The sequence below is a fragment of the Sus scrofa genome, chromosome 10, assembly GCF_054392235.1.
Source record: "Sus scrofa isolate SSC_HxYL_T2T_F1_AM1 chromosome 10, Sscrofa_HxYL_maternal_Yorkshire_Landrace_v2.0, whole genome shotgun sequence".
Lineage (NCBI taxonomy): Eukaryota > Metazoa > Chordata > Mammalia > Artiodactyla > Suidae > Sus > Sus scrofa.
The window spans coordinates 70,145,069-70,170,123 of record NC_139392.1 but is presented as its reverse complement, the minus strand read 5'-3'; the positions used below and the strand labels follow the sequence as shown (position 1 = coordinate 70,170,123).

The window sequence follows — 25,055 nt, the reverse complement described above, 5'->3', positions numbered from 1 at the left end:
AATAAATAAATGAATAAGAATCTCAGATTTGGAAAATAGGCGGATTGTATGTTGAGGATTTAAAAATACTGTAAATACCACTGTTTTCCTAGATTAATAGTTTTAGTTTTACTTTTTTCCACTAGTTCTTTAATCGCCACAAACCCAGCAAAAACCCATCGACTAAAGTAAAACAATTCCATTAGAGAGTTAATCATAGTAGTTCTTTGGCATTCATCGTGATTTTTGTTCAAATTCATCAGTGAATTTAATAATTTCTTCATACTCAATGAATGAGACATTTATTTAAGCAACACGTGCCAGAGCCTTTTAGCATATACATGTCTTTGACATGTTCCTTAATGAAACCGTAATTCAAAGGATTTCTAGTTACACAGTTCTAGTTGAAGTACTTTGAACTTTAATAGATGAATTAAGAGATGCTAAATAGGTAGTTTTGCCTTGTTTAAATTTTATCCTAAAACCCATGAGACTTAGTAATAAAGTCCCAGAGTAATTCCTCTGCTTCTTCAGAAGGCATTTTATTTTTGTGGCCTCAGTTTACTTTTGTGCATATTGTTTGCTGAGATGATGATTATAACAATACTCTTTGAAGATTTGAACTTAATGGCATTCTTTGCTGATTTTGACTTAATACGGGTGGTCATTTATCTCTGCCTTGCTCTCCATCCAGTGAGATTTCTTTCAATTAATTATGAACTGTCAGAAGGCCAATGACTGTGCTTAAGGGAAAAGATATGAATCTTTAATTTCATACACTGTTTTGTGGTTGGCATTTCAGTATTCGGCTAGGGAAACAGACTTAAAATCTAGAGGTCTATTTCTATGATGAAATTTTTTTTCTGCATTTCTCCCATGATTGTTAACATCAAAGGGCTTGTTATTTCATTAAAGCAAAACCTAAACCAAAACCCAGCATATATACATATGCCCTGATATATTTGTCATAAATTCTTCAATGCAATATTCATTTTTTTTTCCTAAAAGTTATACTCCAAAAAGAGAATACAGTTTTATGTTTTAGTTCTCATCAAAGATTTTCGTACTCCTCAACTACTGTATTTTGAACAGCAAAGTAATAAAATGCTGCTTGGATAAGTTACATTAACCTGAAAAAGTTAATACTCGTTTAGAGTACTTATTGAGGGCACTTGATGGAATTGGTGAAAAATCATACAGATGAATTTAAATATTTAGAGATAACTTTGGGGAGGATGACCTTCTGATTACAGGTATTAAATATCATTGTAAACAAATCTTCTAGAAATTATAGTACAAAGCAATACAGTAGGGGTTACTTTGTGGAGATCACAAGTGGGTGATTTGTGGTTGGCCCAGAATTACCAGTGACATCGTCATGCATGAACTCAAAAAAAATGCTAGATCTCACGCAGCTCTGAACAAAAGTTAATGTGCTCTTAAAAACTGGTTTAGATAACTTAAAAAAGTGGCTCTTTTGATAATAAAAACCATGATTTCAAAGATGCATATAGAATAAAATTGTTTCATGAAATTTCAGTGGAAAAGCAATATTCCTAAGTGTACAAAATAAGACAGTGTTATTTAAAATATACCTTTATAACTAAATTAAGGTTATATAATATGAAGTCATTTCCTTTCATCATCTCTATAATGGAAACATTAATTATTATTAATAATTATTAATTATCCATCTAATTGTGGATATTCTCACATGGGAAATGGGCAGTTGGCTTTTGTGTTAGTTGTCTTCTATTTGGGCACACAGTACAGTATATGTGTGTGTATAACGTGGATGAGCTTGGAAGTGGAAGGTCAGGAAGGAGGCCCATTGTCCTGCTGTCGGTGCCAGCCCCTAGGGAGAGCACTGGGCATGGTGGTCTTCTTGCTGTTCTGCTCAAACCAAGAGCATTCCTCCCTCAGTGCCATTGTACTTACTGTTCCCTCTGCCTGGAATGCTGTTCCCTATGGCCCCGTGACTAGGCCCTTGTGTTTACTCTAAGGTCATCTTCTCGGCACTTCCCTGGCCACTGTGGAAAACCGCACCCTCTGCCCTGGCTCCCTGTACTCCTTTCTCTTTTACTTTTCCCCCTAGCACTTACTACTGCCTATCATAATACCTATTTTACTTGTTTGTGTTTTTAATTGCCTCTCCTTCTAAAACATAAGCTCCACAAGGGGGATGTTTTTGTCTCAGAATTTTGTTTGTTTTGTTCCTGTAGGGATTTGTTTGTTCTGTTCTGTTTTGTTCAGTGTTGTATCCTTGGCACCGAGCATAGTACTTGCACAGAGCGGATGCTCAATAAATAAATACTTGTTGAATGGGTAAATAGGTTGGAGAGCATGAGAATTGTAAAGACTGATGATATTGTCAAGTTACTTTTTAAGAAAGACCTATCAGTTTAAATCTCATAGTGTTATATATGACCATAGATATGCCAATATAATATTTAAAATTATAGACTTAAAAATAAAAAAAATAAAATTATACAGTTTAGTAGGTGAAATTGTTATTTTAATTGCGGGTTATTAGTGAAGTTGAATATTTTTTAAATACCATTTTTACATTTCATGGTGTTCTTATTTTTAACTACATAATCCATTTGTGAAGAAATTGAGAAATAATGAAAGCATAGTTATTTATTCATTTAGGACTTAATTATTGACTGATTTCTGTGTCACTTGTGCTAGGTGATGGGCATGTAGGCATGCCATGTTCTTTTCCTCCAGAGATTATAGTCTGCTGGGAGACACTGATGCTGCACAAATGAAGAAACGTTTAAAATAAAAATCATGCCTAATGCTTATGCAGGGATAAACCCTGCTGAGGATTTAGGTTATCTTTCCAATCTGTATTATACCTGTGTCCATGAACATTAAAGTAAGTTAGAGCTTTCTTTCTTCCCTTAGAATATTTGAGTTTTTCCTTGCCATTAAATGTATTTGTAAACCTGGTTTTTAATGGCTATGTGATATTCCATTTTATGGCATTTCCACATGTAGGTTGCTTATAATTTTCATGATTATAGGTAAAATAGCATTTATACTTTTTGTGAACCTTTTCTCAACATCTCTATTATTGCCTTATATATTTGTTGTCTCTTGCTGCTGTAACAGTTTACATAAACTTAATGACTAAAAGTACCACAAACATATTATCTTTTAGTTCTGGGGGTCAGATGTCTTAAAGTGGAAGTGTTGCCAGGGCTGTCTTCCTTCTAGAGGCCCCCGGGGAGAGTCTGTTCCCTGGTCTTCCCAGGGTCTTTAGGTCACCTACATTTGGCTGATGCCCCCTTTCTCCAACTTCAAACGTAGCATCTTCAGGCCTTCCACTGTGGCCTCTGCTTCCCTCCTCATATCTCCTCTGCTGACGCTAACCCGGCACCATCCTTCTTGTGATTATCGGGCCCATCATCTCCTCTTTTTAAGATCCATAGTCATATTTGCAAAGTTCCCATTGCCGTGTAAGGTAACATTTCACAAGCTGCAGGGATTTAGGATGTGGAGGTCTTCAGGAGTCATTATTGTGTCCGCATAGCTTAGGATATGTGACCAAATATAAAATTGGTAAGTCCAAAATGATTTTTAAGACTTTAGATACAGATTGCTAAACTACCCCAAAACACTGTATCCTCAATTGATGTTCATATCTGCACTGAAAATTCCTATCCCACCTGCCTGGGTTTTTTTTTTTTTGTTGTTGTTGTTGTTGTTTAGCATTTGATGTCCTTATTTTTTTAATTTTTACACTTTTGACAATGATAATAGCAAATTGTTATTAAATAATCAAACTGAGTGATTACCATATGGCCAGTACAAATATAAGTGCTTTATAGGTATTAACTAATTTAATCCTCAGAAAACTCTATGACGTAGGTGCTTGATTATCTCTGTTTACTGGTAAAGACACTGAGGTGTAAGGAAGTCATGTAACTTATCACATAGTTGGAAATAGCGGAGCTAAAATTCAGACACAGGCAGAGAAAACGCTAACTACCTAGACAGTTAAATCTAAATCTAAATCTTTCTTTCTTGGGCATGTGACTAGACAGATACTAAATCTTTCTTTCCTGGGACATATGAATAGACAGACACACTTTGAATAAAAGATCTTTATAGGTGGGGTTCGCCTTGTGTCTCAGTGGTTAAAGAACCCGACTAATATCTATCTATGAGGATGCTGGTTCAATCCCTGGCTTCACTCACTGGGTTAAGGAACCCACGTTGCTGCAAGCTGTGGTGTAGGTTGCAGACGGGGTTCAGATCCTACATTGCTGCGACTGTGGTGTAGGTTGCAGATGGGGTTCAGATCCTATATTGTTGCGACTGTGGTGTAGGCCATCAGCTGCAGCTCCAGTTCGACCCCTAGCCTGGTAACTTCCATATGCTGTGGGTGCGGCCCCTAAAAAGAAAAAAAAAAATCTTCATAGGATGTGCCTATGACAGCTTTGATTTAAAAAAATAATGATAGCTAATATTTGAATACTTTGTGACTTGGTGGGAGAAGGTTTGCAGAGAAATGCATAAGTAGGAGAAATATGGAGGAGGAAAATGAGGAATGAAATAACTGAAGTGCATTTTCCTCTGAGGCCTTAGTGCTTTCTGGTCTAGTACAGAATTGTGGAACTTAATTCTTCTTTAAGAGCTTCACATAGCAGAAATTCAGGATAGAGTTTAAAACTTTCATAAAGTCAGTAACGATGAAAAGTATAAGCTTTCAAGGAGGGGTTACTATAAAACAAAGAGGGGCTCAAAATGGCAGGAGAGGAGTTTCTAGTTTAATCTTGGGGATGTTTATGATTGATAATATTTATATTTTTATGAGTCTTTTTTTTTCCATTCACAATTAACTAGATACTCTGACTAGATAGTCAGTACTCTGATACTTATGTCATTTGTCATTTCTTTGATTTTTGTTATAATGAATTTTAGAAATTATCTTTTAAAATATGAAAAAACATCACCAAAAACATTTCAGCATTTTATATTGATAAATCTGCGTAGATGTTCATTTACTCACAGCAAATTTATGTAAAACAAATTCTTTGTTGTTTAAACCTGTAATATGCTGGATCACATGTGTTTATATATATTTTTTAAATAAAGAAATGTTTTTAAACATGGTTGTGCCCTTTATTTAAGAGCTTAAGATTTAAGTCTTAAATGTTATGGGGAAAATGGAGAAGACAGAGATTTCTATCCTTTGAATTTTATAAGTATTTAAATAAGTAGCTTTCAACGCATTACATCTTGGGCCAATTCTTGTTGATGTCTAAAAAACTACCTCAGTGTAATTTAATCCTTACTTTTTTTTATTCTTTTGATTATTGTGAAGGTGGGATACAATAATGTATTGAGTTACAATTGTTGGCTGTGGGGCGTGTTTTGAGAATGTATCCAGTGTAGAGGAATGTATTCTTATCTGTCCTTGATATTTACTTTTTCTGTGGTTTCTCAAGGTTGTAACCAAGAGAAGTATTGAATTCTTTTGTTCCAAGGTAAAACGTTTTTTGTTTGTTTGCTTTTTACTGATTATAAAATACAATATTATTTTTGTGAAAAAAAAAAAAAAAAGCACAAATAATCCAAAAAAGTTTAAAGGAAGAATTACCCCAGAATTCCACTTCTGTAAACATTTGCTTTTTTTTTTTTTGGTGCCATTTCTAGGGCCACTCCCACGGCATATGGAGGTTCCCAGGCTAGGGGTCAAATCCGAGCTGTAGCTGCCAGCCTACGCCAGAGCCACAGCAACGTGGGATCTGAGCTGCATCTGCAACCTACATCACAGCTCACGGCAACGCCAGATCCTTAACCCACTGAGCAAGGCCAGGGATCGAACCTGCAACCTCATGGTTCCTAGTTGGATTCGTTAACCACTGCGCCACGAGAGGAACTCCACCATTTGCTTTTTTCTTAATGTGCATATGGACACATATACATTACAAAACTTGGATCATTATTCAACAGGATATTTAGTAACTTGTCTTTTGTACTTAAAATTTGTATATCAGTTCATGTCAGTATATACTGGTATCAGGTTCAACATGTCTTTTCTCATGCATGCATGTAGTCTTAACACTCATGTCTTTACTTCAAGCATTTCCTTAGATAAATTGCCAGAAGTAGAAGAGCTGGGTCCACAGGGAGGGAGGGAAGGAGGGAGAGAGGGAAAGTAGTAGCTGTATTAGCTACCTCATCATGTCAACATCATTCTAAACTGACTTTCCTGGATACCTACTGGAAAGATTTCTCACAACGCGATTTCATTCCTCAAGGTCCTCATCAAAAGTGGTTGCCTTTTCTTTTCCAAATTGCACAATGTTATGCAGCATAGCAGCTTTCTTTTGCTTTCTGTGTAAACACTAATTTGGCACCCTTCTCTCCTGCCCTGCTTCCTCGGCTCTGGTCTGAAGACGGAGCTCAAACAATTCCTGCCTACTCTCTGGTTGATGGGCTCCTATGGTTTCTGACTTAGAGTATGTCTTAACCCAAAGTCAAAATTTTTTTGGTTAACTGTTAGCAAAACTTCTAAGAATATTTTCTAAGAAATTGAATAGAGTTTTTAAAAACTTTAAAACTGAGTTCCCATTGTGGCACAGTGGATTAAGTATCTGACTTAAGTTGCTCAGGTTGCTGTGGAGGCATGGGTTTGCTCCCCAGTGCTATGAGTTAGAGGATCTGTTGTTGCCACAGATGCAGTATAGCTCACAGCTGCAGCTTGGAATTGATCACTGCCCTGGGAACTTCCATATGCCAGGGGTTCAGCCATTTAAAAAAAAACCAAAAACCTCAAAACATATTTTTAATTTTATTTAATTCATGGAAATAATTTGTGATTTTTGAAGTGCAAGAATCTTTGAAAAGAAACAAGAAATACACTTTGGCAGTTATTTTAAATTCAGAATCCTCGCATGTCTGTTTTTGCTTAATACTTTTATTCTTAATTAAGCTATCATTCTGAATGAAAAGAAATGGACGTTGAATGGATTCAACCGATCTTCCCTTTCACAACTAGGTGTCAGTGTTAACATACCTGACTAGATGCTTCAGGTATGATTATAATGAGGCATTTCAGTCATTTCACACCTGTATGAGATACAGTTCAGAAAAAAAATGACACAGAAGGAAAAGAAAAAAAAATAACCTGTTTCCTTATTTCAAAGTAGGCCAATTAATTTTGTTTACATTTTTAAATATCGATTTTCTTTCCCACCTTAGCCATGCATGAACAATGAAAGTTTTTGATTTATTTGGTTCGGAAAGGAGGTAGAGTGTGAACTTTTACCTTTTCGCTACTACCAACCAGAGGTCCTTCCCTTCAGCTCTTCCAGAAAGTGTGATCAGAAAGAAAAGGGAAATTAACACTATTCAAATGTATGTGTATGTGTTTCTTGCCCACTTTAATGAGAAACATATTTAAGAGCAGCAATTATGCATGTATTTTCAATGATACTTCTAACATCTCACCTAGAAGTCTCTTGACAACTATATCTGTCTTTTTTAGTTTAGGTCTCATACAAGTGGGAGAATGACACCCCTTATCCTTTCCTTGTTGATGTGACAGTCTTTTAAGATCATTTATGTTGTGGTTCTCTCATCTTTTTGAATTTCTACTTCCTGTTGATAAATATGCAATCCAGAATAATAACTAAAACATTATGAATAAACTCCAGGTAAAGCAGTATTTAAAGTACTGAAAATACATCCTGTCCTTTTTCCACTGAAAGATCCTGGGGATCCTGTTTTCCCAATTCTCTCTCCCCTTTGAGAATTACTATTCCTGTATCACTTAAGTGATGGAACTCAGCCAAAAATCTGTTGAATTATATTTGTTTGGATATTTTTAGTAAACATTTTCAAAATCCATGTATGCAGCTTAACAAAGATTTTTGGAGGCTGTAGATTTAAATCGAACAGTAAGAAATATCAAAACCACTAGTCTTTGGAGCTCAATTTACAACTTGGATAGAAATGACAGGCTTTTAAAAATTGTTATTAAGTCTAACTTTCCATGGAAATATTCCCATATCCCCAAACAATTCTGTTTTGAAAAGACAAGTGAATTAGTGTCAGTAAGATCTTAATACTTAATTCACTTTTCATCATGAAAATAACTTTTTAGATCATGCGTATATCCTAATTTTATAATAATCTAAAATATGTGCAAACAGTGCATTTGTTTATTGACTTTAAAAATCTATTGTTTCCTGAGAAAGAATTTTCAGTTCATCAGTTCTTGCATAACCATATAAAACACTCATTTGGCGTTGCTTTTTGTCAGTTTTTTTGTCTTCCAGGCATATAATACAAGAACATGAAATTATCAGTTATTGTACAGATTCAGAACATCACTGTAGATTTTCAACCAGCCTAAAAAAAGAGAAAAATCCTGTCAGCTAACTCCAGGCAATCTCAGCCTGCTGTATATAGATAGAAATGGAAGCAGGCTTTATCATGCTAATTGCAATATATCTTATTTAACAAACCATGGAATAGTTCAATGAAGTTTATTTAATTCTGAGCTATCTTAGAATGATTACTAGTTGCTTAATTATTTTTATTTTTTATTTTTTTGTCTTTTTGCCACTTCTTGGGTCGCTTCCCGTGGCATATGGAGGTTCCTAGGCTTAGGGGTCTAATCAGAGCTGTAGCCTCTGGCCTACGCCAGAGCCACAGCAACGTGGGATCCGAGCCTCCTCTGCACCCTACACCACAGCTCACGGCAATGCTGGATCCTTAACCTACTGAGCAAGGCCAGGGATCGAACCTACAACCTCATGGTTCCTAGTCAGATTCGTTAACCACTGCGCCATGACGGGAACTCCTCTAGTTATTTAATTCTTGACGTAGATTATAAGGTTTGTGATTTTGCAAACAGCTCTTTATACACCAGTTTTTGTTAATTTGTTTAAAAGCCTTCTTGATTTATATTCCAAGATCTCTCTGATGCCTTGACTAAGATGTAATTTAGAGCTTAAGTTTACTTTTTACAAAGGCAAGTAAACTATTGAATTAAAACCCAACTGGAGGCAACTGCCTACAATATTACCAAATGGAAGGCAAAGTGTCCACCTACATGCAAGGCAGCAGGGTCTCAAGCTTGGTGAACACTTAGTAAGTATGTTCTTAGACACCTTCGTGACCTTGTTTTCTCTCGGGCACCATCTTTTCTAGGCCTCTGTCGGATTGTGATTGTTTTGTGAATGTGGGGGCTTCCCTTTTGCCCCATCTTCTGGGATCTGGGTTTTATTTCCAGGTGTCTGCTGCATGGGCCCCAGCTCCTCATATCCTAATGTTTTTCTTTTTCATTTTTTTATTTTTGGGCTACCTACTTTAATTATTAACAGAAAAAGTTCTGGAAGAAATAGCTGTGTGGAGCTCCTATGTAGTTTTGTAACGTTTTCTCTGATGATTTTCCTAAGAAATCTCAAATACTTTAATACTTTTATTTAAAGACCCTTCACATTTTCTACTGATATAGGACAGAGTTTACAGGTAATTGGGTTTGTGTGTGTTTTGAGAAAGAGGTGCAAAGAGGGCAGTCATTGCAAAATCTAACAGCAGCTATAGTTACCTAGTTCAGATTTTGACCACCATTTAAAGAGTATGGCAAAATTCTCCAAATCTAAAAGCATGATGAAAATGCCTTTTCTTTAGCAGTGAGACAGAAGGGCAGTGAAGGAAGGCAGGACTTTGTAAATTTGTTTTTTGTTTTGTTTTGTTTTTTGTTTTTAATGGCTTCACTTGCGGCATGTGAAAGTTTCCAGGCTAGGGGTTGAATTGGAACTGCAGCTGCAGGCCCATGCCACAGCCACAGCAATGCGGGATCCAAGCCATCATTGCAGCCTACACCGCATCTTGCGGCAATGCCAGATCCTTAATCCACTGAGCAAGGCCAGGGATCGAAGTCACATCCTCATGGATACTAGTCGGGTTCTTAACCTGCTGAGCCACAATGGGAACTCCAAGACCTTGAAATTATTATCCTTACTTTTTTCACATTCTTTCCTGGTCTGTCAAAATTTTTAGTCTTTGAACTTTTTATATTTGGACACCAGTTAATTTTTCATCTTAGCTTACCTAAACTTTAAGCGGGTGGGTGAATTTTGTGATATGTGAGTTATATCTCAATAAAGCTATTAAAAAAACAAATTTACCTGAATCTTACCAAAACTTACCTGAGAGCATTTTCAGTCATTTTGGGAAAGCAGCATTGTATGAATGTTAGAAGTTGAGGAACAAATGGTAATTAATTCATTTGCAAATTTCCAGGTGATAAACTTCACCCTTCTATTTTTGGTTTGCTTTAATTTAGGAATTAAATCTACTTTCCATTTGACTCATAAAAGTATATCTTAAAGGAGGAAGGAAAGCAAATAGAAGAGGTAATGACCAAAACACTTAAATCTTATTTTTAGCATCCAAGTGCTGTTGAGGGAGATGAACCAGAAGTTCATAAGTATTCAACTCCATGCCTAACTCTCCCTGACCTTGTCCACTGACAACCCGAAATCTGGCCAGATAATTGAGGAAATGTACTACAAAACAGTTATTTTGTCTTTTCTCTGTAATGAACAAACTGATGTTAAGGACTTGACGTTTTAAGATACTTCATTTATCATTACAGAAAGCTGTATACCTGCGCAAGTGGTGGCTGCCATTGATGTAAACACCGTCGCTAACGAAGTATACAAGTATAATTTTCCTCACACACAGTTACTGGCCAAGACAATTGAAGTGAGTAACAATGATTATTGTTTTAATAAGTATAGAGAGCAAGAAAAATACTGCAGGATACTAGATTCTGGGATCTTCATTTGAGGATAAGTCATAAATGAAAAAGTTTAGGGAAAGGGAATTAAGTTAACATTTTATATTCTATCAGAAGATGGCATGTTATTTTTTTGCTTTTTTTTCTTTTCTAAAATTTCACATTTGAGAGAGAGACGGTCAGTAATTTGGTCTCTAAGAGAAAGGATTGAAATGTAAGAATATGCTTGACTTCTAAGTGCTTATTTCCATAATGATATTAAACTTCAATTCCTTATTTTTAAGCAGTACCCATGGACAATATATATAATACAAGCATGAAAAAAAAAAAAGAGAGAGAATAAGAAAGGTCTTTGATTATTCCTTGTTGAATGCTTCTTTTTATAGCAAGCCTGTCAGCGTTAAAGACACTATTTCTCCTATGATGAACCAACTCAGCAGAAGTATTTAATACTGGTGTGCATTGTTGTTTTTCAAATAATAAGAAATTGTGTTTTTCTCCCAAGTTCATGTGAAAAAATTCACACACACATTGCTCATGAAGCCATAATCTGTATACAATAAACTGCACTCATTTTAAGTGTGTAGTTGGAGTTTGATCAGTATATAAAACTGTGTAACGCAACCGAGACATAGAACATACATCATCCTAGAATATTCCTTAGTGCCTTGTTTTGGTCAGTCTCTGACCTCAACCAACCCCAAGCAACCACTGGTCTGCTTTCTGTCATTACAGATTAAATTTTCCATTTTTAATATACCGTAAATAAAAACATGAGTGTAATTTTTTTGAGTGTATCTTCTTTCATTTAATGTATTATTTTTTCATTTACCCATATTGTTGTATATATTAGCAGTCTGCTTTTTATTATTCAGTGATAATATATGCAGTGGCATACTTCATACTATAGTATGTGTATCCATTCACATGATCTTTGACATTTAGATTGTTTTCAATTTTTGACTGTTCTAAAAAGTTGCTGTGCAGATTCATGGACAAGTTTTAGTGTGGACTTTTGTTTTTATTTCTTCTGGATAAATACCTAGGAGTGGAATTGCTGGATCATTTGGTAAACTTATTTATTAAAAAAGGGCCAACTCTTGTCCATAGCTTTCATACCATTTTACAATCAATGTTTAAGTGTTGCAGTTGTTTCATATCCTTACCAACAGTTACTCTTGTCAGTCTTTTACTTTTTAGCTGCTCTTGATTTGCACTTCCCTCATGACTAATAATGCTGAGTGTTTTCTCATGTGCTCATTGGCCATTTTCATGTCTTCTGTGATGAGATTTCTTTCACAATGTTAAATTATTTGGTATGTTTGTGCTGTTATCATTTAGTTTTAAGAGTGGTTTAAGTTTTTGGGATTCAAGTTATTTGTCAGAAATATGTATAACAATATTTTCTCCAATTCTGTCACTTGTCTTCATTTCTTTAACTGTATTCAACAAAATGTAGAAGTTACTTGCCTTTTTTTTTTTCTTTTATGGGACACTTTTTTGTGCGTCTTAAGAAATCTTTGTTTACCCCATTTCCCCCTGTTTTCTTCTAGAAAGGTCATGGTTTTGGCTTTTATATTTAAGCTTATGACCCATTTAAAGTTACTTTTTGTATGTAGTCTGAGGTAGAGGTCATTTTTTTTTCCCAAGTGCATATAAAACTGTCCTAACACCATTTTCTGAAAAGACTATTCTTTCCTCAATTTCCTTGTTATCTTTATAAGAAAAAATACATCATGTATGTGTGGATGTGTATATTTCTCTACAGTAGTATCTATACACTTACCCTTATAGCAATAACATACTCTTGATTATGTAGGTTTATAGTATGTATTAAATTCAGGTAGCTTAAGTTCTCAAAGTTCTGATTTTCTTTTTCAAGATTTTTTTTTTGCTACATTAATGTGTAAATTTCTGAATCAGCTTGCCAGTTTCTACAAAAAATATATATTTTGATTGGTTTTGGAAGAACTGATATCCTCATAAAAGAGCGTCTTCCAATCCATGAACATAGTATCTCTCATTACTAATTTAGTAATTAATTCTTTAATTTGTATCAGGTATATTTTGTAATATTTAGTGTATGCATCTTGCACATTTTTGTTAATTTATTCCTAAATATTTGTGGGTTTTGCTTATTGTAAGTGATAACTTTTAAAAATTTATTTTCCAATTATTTGTTGCCGGCATATAGAAATACACTTATTTTTACTTATTGACCTAGTATGCTGAGACTTTGCTATATTGACTTAATAGTTCTGGTAGCTTTAATATTTATTTTTTAGGATTTTTTAACATATACAATTATACTGATTGAGAAAAAAGGAGTTTTAAGTTTTGGCTACATGCTGCAAATTTTCATGTGTTGTACATTCATTTTCATTCAGTTCAAAATGTTTTCTAACTTCTCTTCTGATTTCTTCTTTGGTCCATGTGTTATACATATGGTTTTAAATTTTCCAGATATTTAGTAATTTTTAAGATACTTCTCTATTATCGATTTCTCATTTTTGTTTTATTGGGGCCATACTGTATATGATTTCAGTTATTTTAAATTGGTTGAGATTTGTGTGATGGCCCAGAATTCAGTCTGTCTAGTGAATGCTCTGGGTGCTTTTGGAAAGAATGTACATTCTGTTCTTATTGAGTGGGATGTTCTTTGAATATCAATTAGGTCCAGTTGTTTGATAGTATTGGTACTTTTTCGGTATCCTTACTGAGTTTTTCGATCAGTTGCTGAGAGAAGGGTGTTGTAATATCCAAGCACCATTGTAAATGTATCTGTTTCTTCTCCTTTTGCTTCATTTGATCCAGGAGCTCTGCTACTAAGTGTATTACTTTATGATTATTGTCTTGATTGATTAACCCCTTTATCATTATGAAATATCCATTTTTATCCCTAAGAATTATTTCTTGTTCTGAAGCTTACTTTTCTTGATGTGAATATAGCTCTTTAAATTAATATAATTCTGCTTTCTTATGAGTGTTTGTATGTCCCTATTTTTCCATACTTTTAATTTTATCCTATCTTTGTCCCTACATTAAATTTATTGTAGACAGAATATAGTTGGGTGTTGTTTTTTTATTCAGTCAAATGGTCTCTGCCTTTTAATTGAAATGTTTGTACCATTTACATTTAATCCTGATATTGCTATTGTTGGGTTTAATTCTACCATCTTGTTATTTATTTTTTATTTTCAGTCTGTTTTTTGCTCATTTTCCTGCCTTTTATTTTTTTAATATTTCATTATCCTCCACTCTTGACATATCTTATCATACATATGATATATATAACTTATGGGATCCTTCCTTCAAATAACATTCTAGCACTTTTGTGTGTAAATTAAAAGTGTACTTCCACTCAACTCTTCTGTTTACTTTGCTACTGTTGTTATGCATTTTACTGCTACCTGTGTTATAAGCCCCAAAATGCTATCATTTTTTGTATTAAATGATCTAACATTAAAAATTTTCAAAAAGAATATAGGATCAGAAGAAAGATATCTACTAGAAATTTTAGTAATTTTAGTAATTTTGAATTGACTTTCATATGCAGACTATGTGCTTTTAGGTTCCAAAATTTCTGTGACATAGAATATGAGAGCAAAAAATCTAAATATTTCAAAGTATTGATGTAATGCAGCCAAATCAATTCAGCCAGAGTTTTCTCCTATGAAACAAAGTATAAAATAACAACAAAGTAAAGCACCCATTACTTTCAGCGATTTAACCTTATTTTCTGTTTTAAATTTTAGGAGAAACTGTGAAATACTTTACATATTTGGGGACTGATTGGGGTCCCCAACTACCTGCCAACAGAAGACTGGAAAGCATTTAGAATATATATCTACGTCTGTTTTTCTAGCCATAATTCTATTTCAGTACCAGTTTTAAGAAATGTTAATAACATCATATTATCTATGTATGATATAAGAAATCTGGGAAGAGGGAATAATGGAGGTACATACCTCCAACTCATTCAAAAAGAGAATGTGTACATTAAAATGATGTCTATGAGAAAAAGGTAGTCTCCTTCCTACAACTTTTACTCTCTTCTTTGATGTTCTCTTCAGCCCTCCTCTGATATGGAAACAGTGTATCCTGTTCTAGGTCAGAGATGTCAGAACTACATTAGGGGTCATGTTTAAAAGGGGTGGAAAGTAATGAGAGGCTTTAGGGATTTTAAGTTTTATGAAACGGCGTATTCTGATCATCTGAACATTGACTTCATGCAAGTCATTGAGTCCTTAGAGGGAACACAAATATGACTGAGATTGTCTCTGCCTTTAGGAACTTACCTTTTACTGTAGACATTGGAACTGCAAACAGTTCTTTCAGGGACTTCTGGTTGAATGTGTCATAAAAGCAATGTTTCTATTTTAAAACTATTTCATTTCCTAATAGAAATAAGAAAAGAAGGAAAGAGGGCATGGAAAACCATGATGAATAAAAACAGGATTTAGCCATAAGTCAAACAGAAGAGAAAACTGGGAAGGACGGTGGCAAATGCAGTGGAGACGGGGCACAATTGAATGAGGATGGCAAAGTTGCAGACAGACCTCTCTGTATCCCGTGCAGAATTAAGAAGGAAAGAATGATGAGGGAGAAGACAAAATAGACCCAGCAATTGTTTCTTCAACGTCAGGAGAAGAGATATTTAAAAATTTCCAAATCACTGGGCTGAAAGCATCATTGCAGCCTCTGCAGACGTCCTGCTCTTCCTTTGCGTAAGAGCATGGGTTAGGGACAAAGGCACAGGTTAAAGAACATGGTGGGTCCTTCCCAGGAAGTGTGGTGACAAAGCACCTGAATAGAGTGGCAGTTCTTTCTTTTACCTTTTCAGCAGCAAATTACTAGAGTCGAGTGCTCTCCATGAAAAAATGAATGATAATTAGAAAGGAACCAATTTGAGGCTATTCTAATACACTACTTTTTAAAGGAAGTTTAAATAAAGCAGAATATACACAGAAAATTTATATTAAGAAACAAGATTACAAACACATGCCTCTGTGAGCTTAAGTAAAACTTAATATCTTCAAAACAAGAATTCAAATAAATATATACATGAGGTCAAAAAGCAATACTAAGACAATAGGATTTGAAAAATATCAGTGGCCTGGGAAGAAAAATAAAACCCTTATAGAAATGAAAGTCATGTCAGAGTAGCAAACAGAAGACAATAAAACAAATGAGTCAAAATATTAACAGAAATAGATGAAAAAAAAATTCCTTAAAAAACCCCTTCAATAACTCGTGAACTGTAGTACCCACGAGCCCTATTGAAAAAAAAAGTGACTCAATCACTTAATCTAACTAAGCAAGAGATGAATCAAAGTAGAGAACCCAGGAATAAAACTGTCATGTTAGGAAAGAAATTATGGTTAGGAAGCAAGGTGAAAACGCTGTAAATCTTTGCAGTATAGAAATAATAATATAATTGGAGTAGGAAGGGGAAGTGAGTCTCAAAAAATATGTGTATTCTTTGAAAGATAAATGAAGCTATAGATTTTTAGGACATTATTTAATGTTGTCAGGAGCTGAGCTGGAAAAGACAGCCAAGCTGTCAGGGATCAGAGTAGCTGATTAAAGCCACAGGGCAAAAATGAAATAGAAGAGTTCCTCTTGTGGCACAGCAGAAAGGAATCTGACTATCCATGAGGATGTGGGTTTGATGCCTGGCCTCGCTCAGCGGGTTGAGGATCTGGTGTTTCAGTGAACTATGGTGTAGGTCGAAGATGTGGCTCAGATCCACATGTGGCTGGTGTCGGCTGGTAGCTGTAGCTCCGACTGGATCCCTAGCTTGGGAACTTCCATATGCCTCAGGTGTGGCCCTAAAACAGACAAACTAACAAACAAAAAACAAGAGTGAAGCTTTAATTACCAGCTGTGGTGGGAAAAGCAGATCTCTAAAACGTAGAGAAAATTCCGAAGGCCCTGTTCCATTTCCCAGAGGGACAGCACCCTGCTAGAAAGTCAGGTAGCTTGGCACAGATATAGGTGTCAGCTCACTATTGAGGGAGCCCCTGGCATTGTGGGAAAGAGTGAAGGGAGAAAGGCTACGAGTGGAAAGTGATGGGTCTAGTCCAAGCGGGAGCTTTTCAAGATTTCCCCTTCTCTTCCCGTAAGGAGGCCTTGGCAGAAATAGATGGCATCTGAAGAGGACCTCTGGGCAAGGCCTCAGATAAAGAGTTCAAGGTGTGGAGTATGATATGACCTGCCAGGGGGCCTGAGAACTCAACTGCACACACCTTCAGAAACTCCAAGACCCAGTCTGCCTTGTACCCAGTCTGGAGTGGGGAGGGGAGCTTTCTCCTTGACACCTGCTGGGTAAAGGCTTTGTCCTTGCCTGTGGTCAGGCCTGAAAATTACATATAGGTTTTTAACCAGAAACAGGTCTCCCCAGTTATAAAGATAACTAGTAATACAACTGAAATCCGTAATTCGTCTAGGTATAAGATGGGGAATTACCAGTCACTACTACATAAACTTCCCGTGAGCAGAAACCTTGTCTGATTTGTTCATTGTTGCATTCCCAAACCTAGCGCAATGCCTGGTGTGTGTTAGATATGCCATGGCATGTCCATAGGCCTGGGTATGGCCAAAAAAGAAAAAGAAAGAACGCTTTCCAAGAATCCTTTAACATTGTAATTTTTTTATGTCTAATAGTATTGGAGGCATTTATCCTGTTTACATCTTTAGGTTCTAAGGATGTTCCTGATGTAAAAGATTGTTGTTTTATTTTAATTTTAACTTTAGGAATTCAGCTTTAATCAATCTACCGTCAGTAGAAAAATCAATAACTTGCTTTTCATATTGGCTCTATGCTGAAAGGCTGTTTGACTGGAGTATGAGTGCTAATTGTACTGTCCTGCCCCGTGTTTTCTATTGAGTGTATGATTTTCAAATTGTTTTCTTTAGAACTCTGGGTTACAGAAGTGCTTTAGAAACTTTTCAGTATTTAATTTTTACTTCATTATATATATGTGTGTGTGTGTATATATCTTAAACTACTTAAAAGCCTGTGATTTAAAAATGATAGACCTGTAGATTCAAACTGCTAATGCCATAGAGACAACTGATGTGTTCCTCCAATTAACCCACGCTTTTTTTTTTTTTTTTTTTTTTTTTTTTTATGTCCCCACCGGAGTCATATGGAAGTTACCAGGCCAGGGATTGAATCCAAGCCGAAGCTATTTCCTACCCTGGAGTTGTGGCAACACCAGATCCTTTAACCCTCTGTGCCAAACCAGGGATCCAAGCTGCACCTCCCCAGCAAGCAGAGATGCTGCATTCAGATTCATAACCCACTGTGACACAGCAGGAATTCCTAACTCACTCTTTACAGAACTCAGAATAAAGCTTTTCCTTCTTTTTTCATGTACTTGAATTTCTTAGAACTGAGTCATAATTAAGAAGGTTGCTTTAAATTCTGGGCTTGTTGCTTTAGATTTCTGGCTAAGAGCATAAATTAAGAGAGCTTAATGAGAATTGGCAAACCCATGACCTGTGTTTCTCTTTTTATCTTCTGATGCTACATATAAAACAGAGCAAAACAGTACATTTTAAAACTATTTAGCCCAGTAGGGATTATTTTGAATAATCTTATCTACACTCTTTTGAAGTTCTTTCTTTGACCACACACAACTATAAAACTATGTAATAATTGTGGATGTCTAAAGATAGGACTTTTTTCCATTTGGTGGTATATTGACAGAGACATACCTGAAAGAGATGGTAACTGGTCAGCACATCACATTTCCTAAATAAATAATGTTATTAATAGAGAGGCGTTAAAAAATTCCCTCGACTGTATTTTTTTTTTTTTTTTTTTTGTCTTTTTGTTCTTTGACGGCTGCACCCGCGGCATATGGAGGTTCCCAGGCTAGGGGTTGAATTAGAGTTAGTGGTGCAGTGGAAATGAATTCGACTTTATTTTTGATTCCAGCAATTACAGCAGCCTTAGACTTGAGGTATCACAGAGGCATGAAAGGCTTAGGATCCAGGAAACTAGCTTCCCAGCTCTCCTGGCTCTGGGGTTTGGGGGAAGTGACTTAATCTTTCATAGCTTTGGTTTACTTCTCCACTTCCTTCACAAAATTGCTTTGGAAAATTAAAGTTTATTTAAAAAGTAGTGTTATAAACTTTTAAATGTTAGAAATAAAGCTTAAATGTTACAGTTTCTGATATATTCAGTTATAATTAATTAGCAGTTTTCCTTCTTCCCCATTCTATGCATGTTTTTATATTCTTCACACCCCCAATGTTCATTCCTTAGGGTGTTACACTAGAAGAATTTGACAGATTATCTTTCAATATGGTTTTAATGAGCCCTCCCTGTCAGCCATTTACAAGGTATGTATAATAAATATTTCTCTGTTACGAAGGGTACTTTTGAAGGACTCATTAAATCATACTGTAATTTCAAGCATGGACACTGAAAGCCATCAGCTGCATTTTCCTAGTCTTGAAATTTTTCATAAGTAATTCCTTTTCTCTATTTATAACTTAGCATCAGTCATAAAGAAAATAGCACAAATTACTGCTAAATGAACACAGTAATTTGGTCAATAGTAGATATGCAGAGACTGTATGGCACCTCTTTAATACCTACTGAAGATGGAGTATTTCTGACCCATATTACCTTAAATTATTTAAACAGTGAGCATTCAGGAATCTCATACTAACATGGAGTAATCAAATTGAATTTCCATAGTAAAATTTTTTTTTTTTTTTTTTGGTCTTTTGAGGGCCGCACCTGTAGCATATGGAAGTTCCCAGGCTAGGGGTCTAATTGGAGCTGTTGCTGCCTGCCTACGCCGGAGCCACAGCAATGCCAGATCCGAGCCACGTCTGCGAGCTACACCACAGCTCACAGCAATGCCATATCCTTAACCCACTGAGCGAGGCCAGGGATCAAACCCGCAACCTAATGGTTCATAGTCGGATTCGTTTCCGCTGTGCCATGACGGGAACTCCCCCATAGTAAATATTCAAGTCTTAAATTACTTAACTGTAAAATTTTAAAGCTAATCAAGAATGCATTTGTGAATTTTACATTTCTCAAAATTGATATATTCATTTAATAATACATACAATTAATCGAATGACTTTTTAAATCTATATTCCAATTCAGTTTCTTATTATATAGTATTTGTTTGGCTTTATATTTCAGGGAATTATATTTTAGGTAAATCTTGACTTTTCCATCTTCATTTAGATATTTTAATAATATTTTAATTGTTTTAAATAATAATGAGAATAGTGATAACCCTCTAATGTCTTGCTGGAGTGTGCCATTTAACAAGCTTATGGGATGTGTATTAGCATTATCATCATTCTACAGGTGAAAAACTGAAGGTTAAGTGACTTTCCCAGGCCATTCAATTAGAAAATGTCAGAGCCAGGATTTATCAATTGTTTTATATAGTCCTGTTTAAAAGCATAATATGATTTTAAGTGGGATATCACATGTAATAATTTAAATAAATATTGTCATATTTAAGTTTCCTTCCAAGTTTTGATTTATTTAGTTTTCCCAGAAATTAATTCCCCAAGGATTTATGGTGCATCTATATGTGAGGCATTGCTTTTTATGTTGTTGTTCCCATCATTACAAAACTTAACAATCCAAGGGGAATGACAAATAATTATCTTCTAATGTAATTTAAGCTGTATAATAATAAATGAAGGCTGAAACTGCCGTGAGAGCACGGAGGCTTTTTGTGTACCAGGAAGGGGGATTCTTTCAGAGGTGATAGGGGAATTGTGTCTGAAAGCAGATTGGGAATTTATCAGAGAAGGTGAACATTCCATGTGAAGAGGGTTCCAAGCATATGCAAGCGTGTAGCCTCTTAACTACCACGAGTAGGGGGTACAGGGCAGAAGGCAGCCCAGCACTGTGTGCCTCGTACGTCTCTGCAGTGGCCCGCTGTTCTTCCCTGCTGCCAGTCCTGCTCTCTGTTAGGCCAACTCCAGCTGCTGAGGGCCAGAGTTCCATCATCATCTGGAACACTGAGAGGAGAGAGGCAAAATGAGATGCCACGGTTTCTGAGGAATCTATTCAAGTCCAGTCTAATCTTCCATCTGAACCTCAGATCCGCTGATGATCTTGGTCCTGTTACCAGGTGTAAGGAAACTGATAAGTGATGTCAGGTAACTCATTTATGACTATGAAGCCAATGAGTACCAGAGTCTCAAACCCTAGTCCTCTGTTGCTACAATTCATGCCCAGTCTAAGTCTTCCTTTCTGCTTGGTTCTTGATTGTGTCAAACGTTACTTATACATCTAATTGCTGGTCCAAATACAGCCTGTTCACAAGACCTGTTTTGACCTAGTTAGTCTAAACAAGTGGCAACTCCTTGCGGTAGAATCAAGGCTTTAGCTTAAGTCTCTCCTATTTATATCAGACAAGCTCATCTTGGGCTTCCTGTTACCTCGATCTGCTTAGATGGTAATTAGTTACCCATGCCCGCCACTCCCCATCACCACCCTGGCCAACCAGCTCATTCATCTGAACTTGTGCTGTCTCATCTGGGACAGAGCAGAAGCGTCATCAGCCAGCAGTGTGTGTGTGTCTATCTTTCCTAAACAAAGTGATTTTGAAAGGGTAACTGATTTTATTCTTCGTCGACTACTTTTTATTCTCGGCCTCATCTAAGTTACTTGACATACTATTTTGTAATACATGTATTTATTAGGCAAGGCTTTTTTCTTTTTAATTAAATGAATATTTTGTTCTCTAGAGCAATAGAGATGATCACATTGTTTTGTGAGAACCAAGTGATTTGATATCTTCATGTTAGATTCTTGATGAACTTACTTGCTCTCCTCATCCCTTTAGAATTGGCCTGCAAGGTGATGTGATGGATCCGAGGACAAATAGCTTCTTATATATTCTAGACATTCTCCCAAGGTAAAAACTTAGATTCCCGTACAAGCTTACCTTAAATGTAAAACCTTGCATCTGCAAGAATGTGATGTCTGTCATTTTGTAGAGATGAGCACTTTTATGTGCTGCTTCAGATACTATGCATGTCATTTATCTCCTGCCGTGACTGATGGAGAAACTGCAAATGTTTGTTGATTCCACGGTTGCCCCTGAATTGAGTGACAGAGAGTTCCAGCCCAACAGCTGAATTGCATTGCCTCTGCTCATAGTATTAGTGCATGTGATGCTCATGTTAGGGAATGCTTTCGCCCATGCGCTGGACACGTGCTAACCTTAGAAGCCGCCACTCCGTGCAAACTCCAGCCCTCTGGGCTGTGCTGCTCAGAAGCTCTGTGCAAACCCGTGTTTTGACTTAAGCTTCACAGTGGCAGTTATCCTTCCAGATGTTAACTTTATCAGTTGTACCATATTTATGGGGAAAAGGAATAAAATGTGAGTTGTTCCTTATCAAATTCTTTCATAAAAAGAGTTTGGACAATTACCTCGTATTTTCCACAAGTAAGGATTTTCTTTACTTCTGAGTAATGTGATGTTTGGAATTATGTTTGGGTTTTTTGTTTGTTTGCTTTTTAGATTGCAAAAATTACCAAAGTATATTCTTCTAGAAAATGTTAAAGGTTTTGAAGTATCTTCAACAAGGTAAAAAATGTATTTGTCTCGTGTTCGTCTTCCACCTGGCATGTTTTATAATAGCTGTTGTGACATTTTTAAAGATCTTAAAACTAAACATACACATTCTGACATTTTATACATGTTATGTAATTACTTATTAATATCAATTTTTGAATAGTTCGTGAAGTATCACCAAGTTAGGTTCAGATGATTCCCATTTTGATATGTTTGAATTTTTCTGGAGTGAGTATTCATTTTAATGAGAATGGTATTTCTCAATTTTAGCTGCTTATATTGGTGCCTATTTCTTTAGAAGTAGGAATATTTTCAGTTAAGAATCTCGGTCCTGTTGACAGGTGTTTTCTGTCCTGCAGTTGGATGGCGGAAACAAGCCTGTGTCAGGGCTCTTTCAGGTGGTAGCCCAGGTGAGAATGCATCCGCCTTTGTCCTTGATCCACCTGCTGCCTACACCCTGATGCCTGTTCCTCCCTCTTATTGGCTGTGGACATAGTTCCATTCCCACAGCAAGTTTATCATCAGTGGATTAGCAATTCTCTCACCAGCTTTATAAATTATCTGGTAGCTTTATTTATAATAGGAATTATCTCTTTTATGAGACATTACATTTCTCATAAATGTAGAGAGGAGGGCTTTAAAAAGATTTAGGATGATTCTCTTTCTGAGCAACTTGAATGGTGGTAGAGTTTTCACATAAAATGAAGTTTTATTTATAGTGTTTTATATAAGAATCCCACTGTGAACGGTAGGGTGAAAGCTTTTTTCTTTCCCTTTATTTTTGTCTTTTCAGAGACCTATTAATACAAACAATAGAAAATTGTGGCTTTCAGTACCAAGAATTTCTCTTGTCTCCAACCTCTGTAAGTACCACAGTTATAAACTCTTAACATAATTTTTCCCAAAGGTAATTTGATTCAATAACAAAATGGATCCATTTTAGGTAATCTTCTAGGTAAATCTTGAAATTAGTTCAGACGTGGTTCTTACTTTCTACATCTGAATTTTATAGCTATATAAGATTTTTTTATGATAATTGTGCTATCAGTAGTGAATGTAAGAATGTCTTTAAGACTTCTTACCTGGAAAATATAAAATGAAAGTGACTTACAGACATATGACTCATAAGATTCCATCTTTATTTCATTCAAATAAAGGTACAAAGTGACAGTTTAAAGGGTTTAAGAATTTGCTACAAAGAAGTCTTCCACAAATCAAGAATAGAATTTTGTCTGGCAGAAACGAGTATATACCTGTATGAGTTTCACTAGGTGTGAGCAGGTGATTCAGATCGCTTTCATTTCCTATACAGCTAACTGCTCTGCTTTACTTGCAGCTTGGCATTCCAAATTCAAGGCTACGGTATTTCCTCATTGCAAAGCTTCAGTCAGAGCCATTCCCTTTTCAAGCCCCTGGTCAGGTATTACTATTGTTGTTTCCATCATTATCATCATTATTATTTATCTATAATAATGTATCTCAGTCTCATTTATTTTCAGGAACTACTTTGTGGAGCTTTACATGAGCCTGTTGGCCTGTAATAGAGACCATGCCTCAGGTCTATCTTCTAGGCCTTTTTCTCTTCTTGATGCCACTTTAATTGCTTTAAACTAAATCAGAAACTTTTCTTTCATCATTAGGAAAAAAAATAAGTTAAAAGTAAAAAAATTAGCATTCATGCTGTTTTCCTCTTTTTACCTCCATAATTTCTCTTCCTACTGTTGATTTATTCGCATCTGTTATTTTCCCCCTTAATAGAAGCCATTGGCTACTTTAAATAAAATTCCGTATACTACCTTAAAAACGGCTTGAGGGAGTTCCCGTCGTAGCTCAGTGGAAACAATTCTGTCTAGGAACCATGAAGACAAAGGTTCCACCCCTGGCCTGGCTCAGTGGGTTAAGGATCCGACGTTGCCATGAGCTGTGGTGTAGGTCGCAGATGTGGCTCGGATCTGGCGTGGCTGTGGCTGTAACATTGGCTGGCGGCTACAGCTCCATTTGACCCTTAGCCTGGGAACCTCCATATGCCGTGGGTGCGGCCCGAAAAAAAAAAACAAAAGACAAAAAAAAAAACAAACAAAAATGGATTGAGTATTTTCACATATCAGTTGCATTTCTTTGAAGTCTATGCTTTTTAGACTCAATTGATTAAAATATGGTAATGATTAGTACAAGCTAGAATAAAATGCTCAATTGCTGTAGATAGGATCTCTAATCATGCCAGCAGTTTGTTATGCTTCTGTTGAAAATTGGTGTGGATGACAGAGTTTCAGTTGTTCGGGGAAGCTCTCCCTAACCGTCGCAGTAAGAGCTCCAGGCTCATGTTCCACTAACAGGGGTTCAGTGGTATCACTTGAGTCTCCTTCAGTACAAGACCCGGATCATACAACATGGTATCATGTGATACAATAGCAATGTGTCTCCCTTTCATAGTGGGCAGTTCCAAAAAGCATTGGGAAAGTATATTAACAAAGACTGCATCACTAAAAATTCCTGGAACAGTTTTTTCTTTCTCAAAATAGGACTTTATACAAGGTTACATGTTTTGCAGGAACAAGTTTTTCCTGTGGAACTCAGGAATACAAATAACCTTTCAGGGAGAAGAGTGCCTTTCATTTTTAATTACCAATTTTCCTTTAGATCATGGGTATGTTCTACCTTTTTTTTTTTTTTTTTTTTTTTTTTTTTTTTTTTTTAATGAAGGGTAATGGCAAACTTTGATCCAAAAC

At 35.9% G+C, this 25,055-nt stretch overlaps 1 protein-coding gene across 6 annotated transcripts in view; it reads left to right on the top strand.

Annotated features, from left to right (window-relative positions):
• TRDMT1 (tRNA aspartic acid methyltransferase 1) overlaps positions 1 to 25,055 on the top strand; it is a 57,381-nt gene that overhangs the window by 18,978 nt on the left and 13,348 nt on the right. For 2 of the 6 annotated variants that reach the window (XR_014817023.1, NM_001162885.2), the window contains 6 exon segments: positions 10,607 to 10,716; positions 19,026 to 19,102; positions 21,592 to 21,663; positions 22,273 to 22,338; positions 23,120 to 23,189; positions 23,663 to 23,746. Coding sequence is in view for 2 of the 6 variants with exons in the window: in NM_001162885.2 (NP_001156357.2) it covers positions 10,607 to 10,716; positions 19,026 to 19,102; positions 21,592 to 21,663; positions 22,273 to 22,338; positions 23,120 to 23,189; positions 23,663 to 23,746 (479 nt within the window). In the remaining 4 variants the exon portion in view is untranslated. 6 annotated transcript variants of the gene reach the window in all.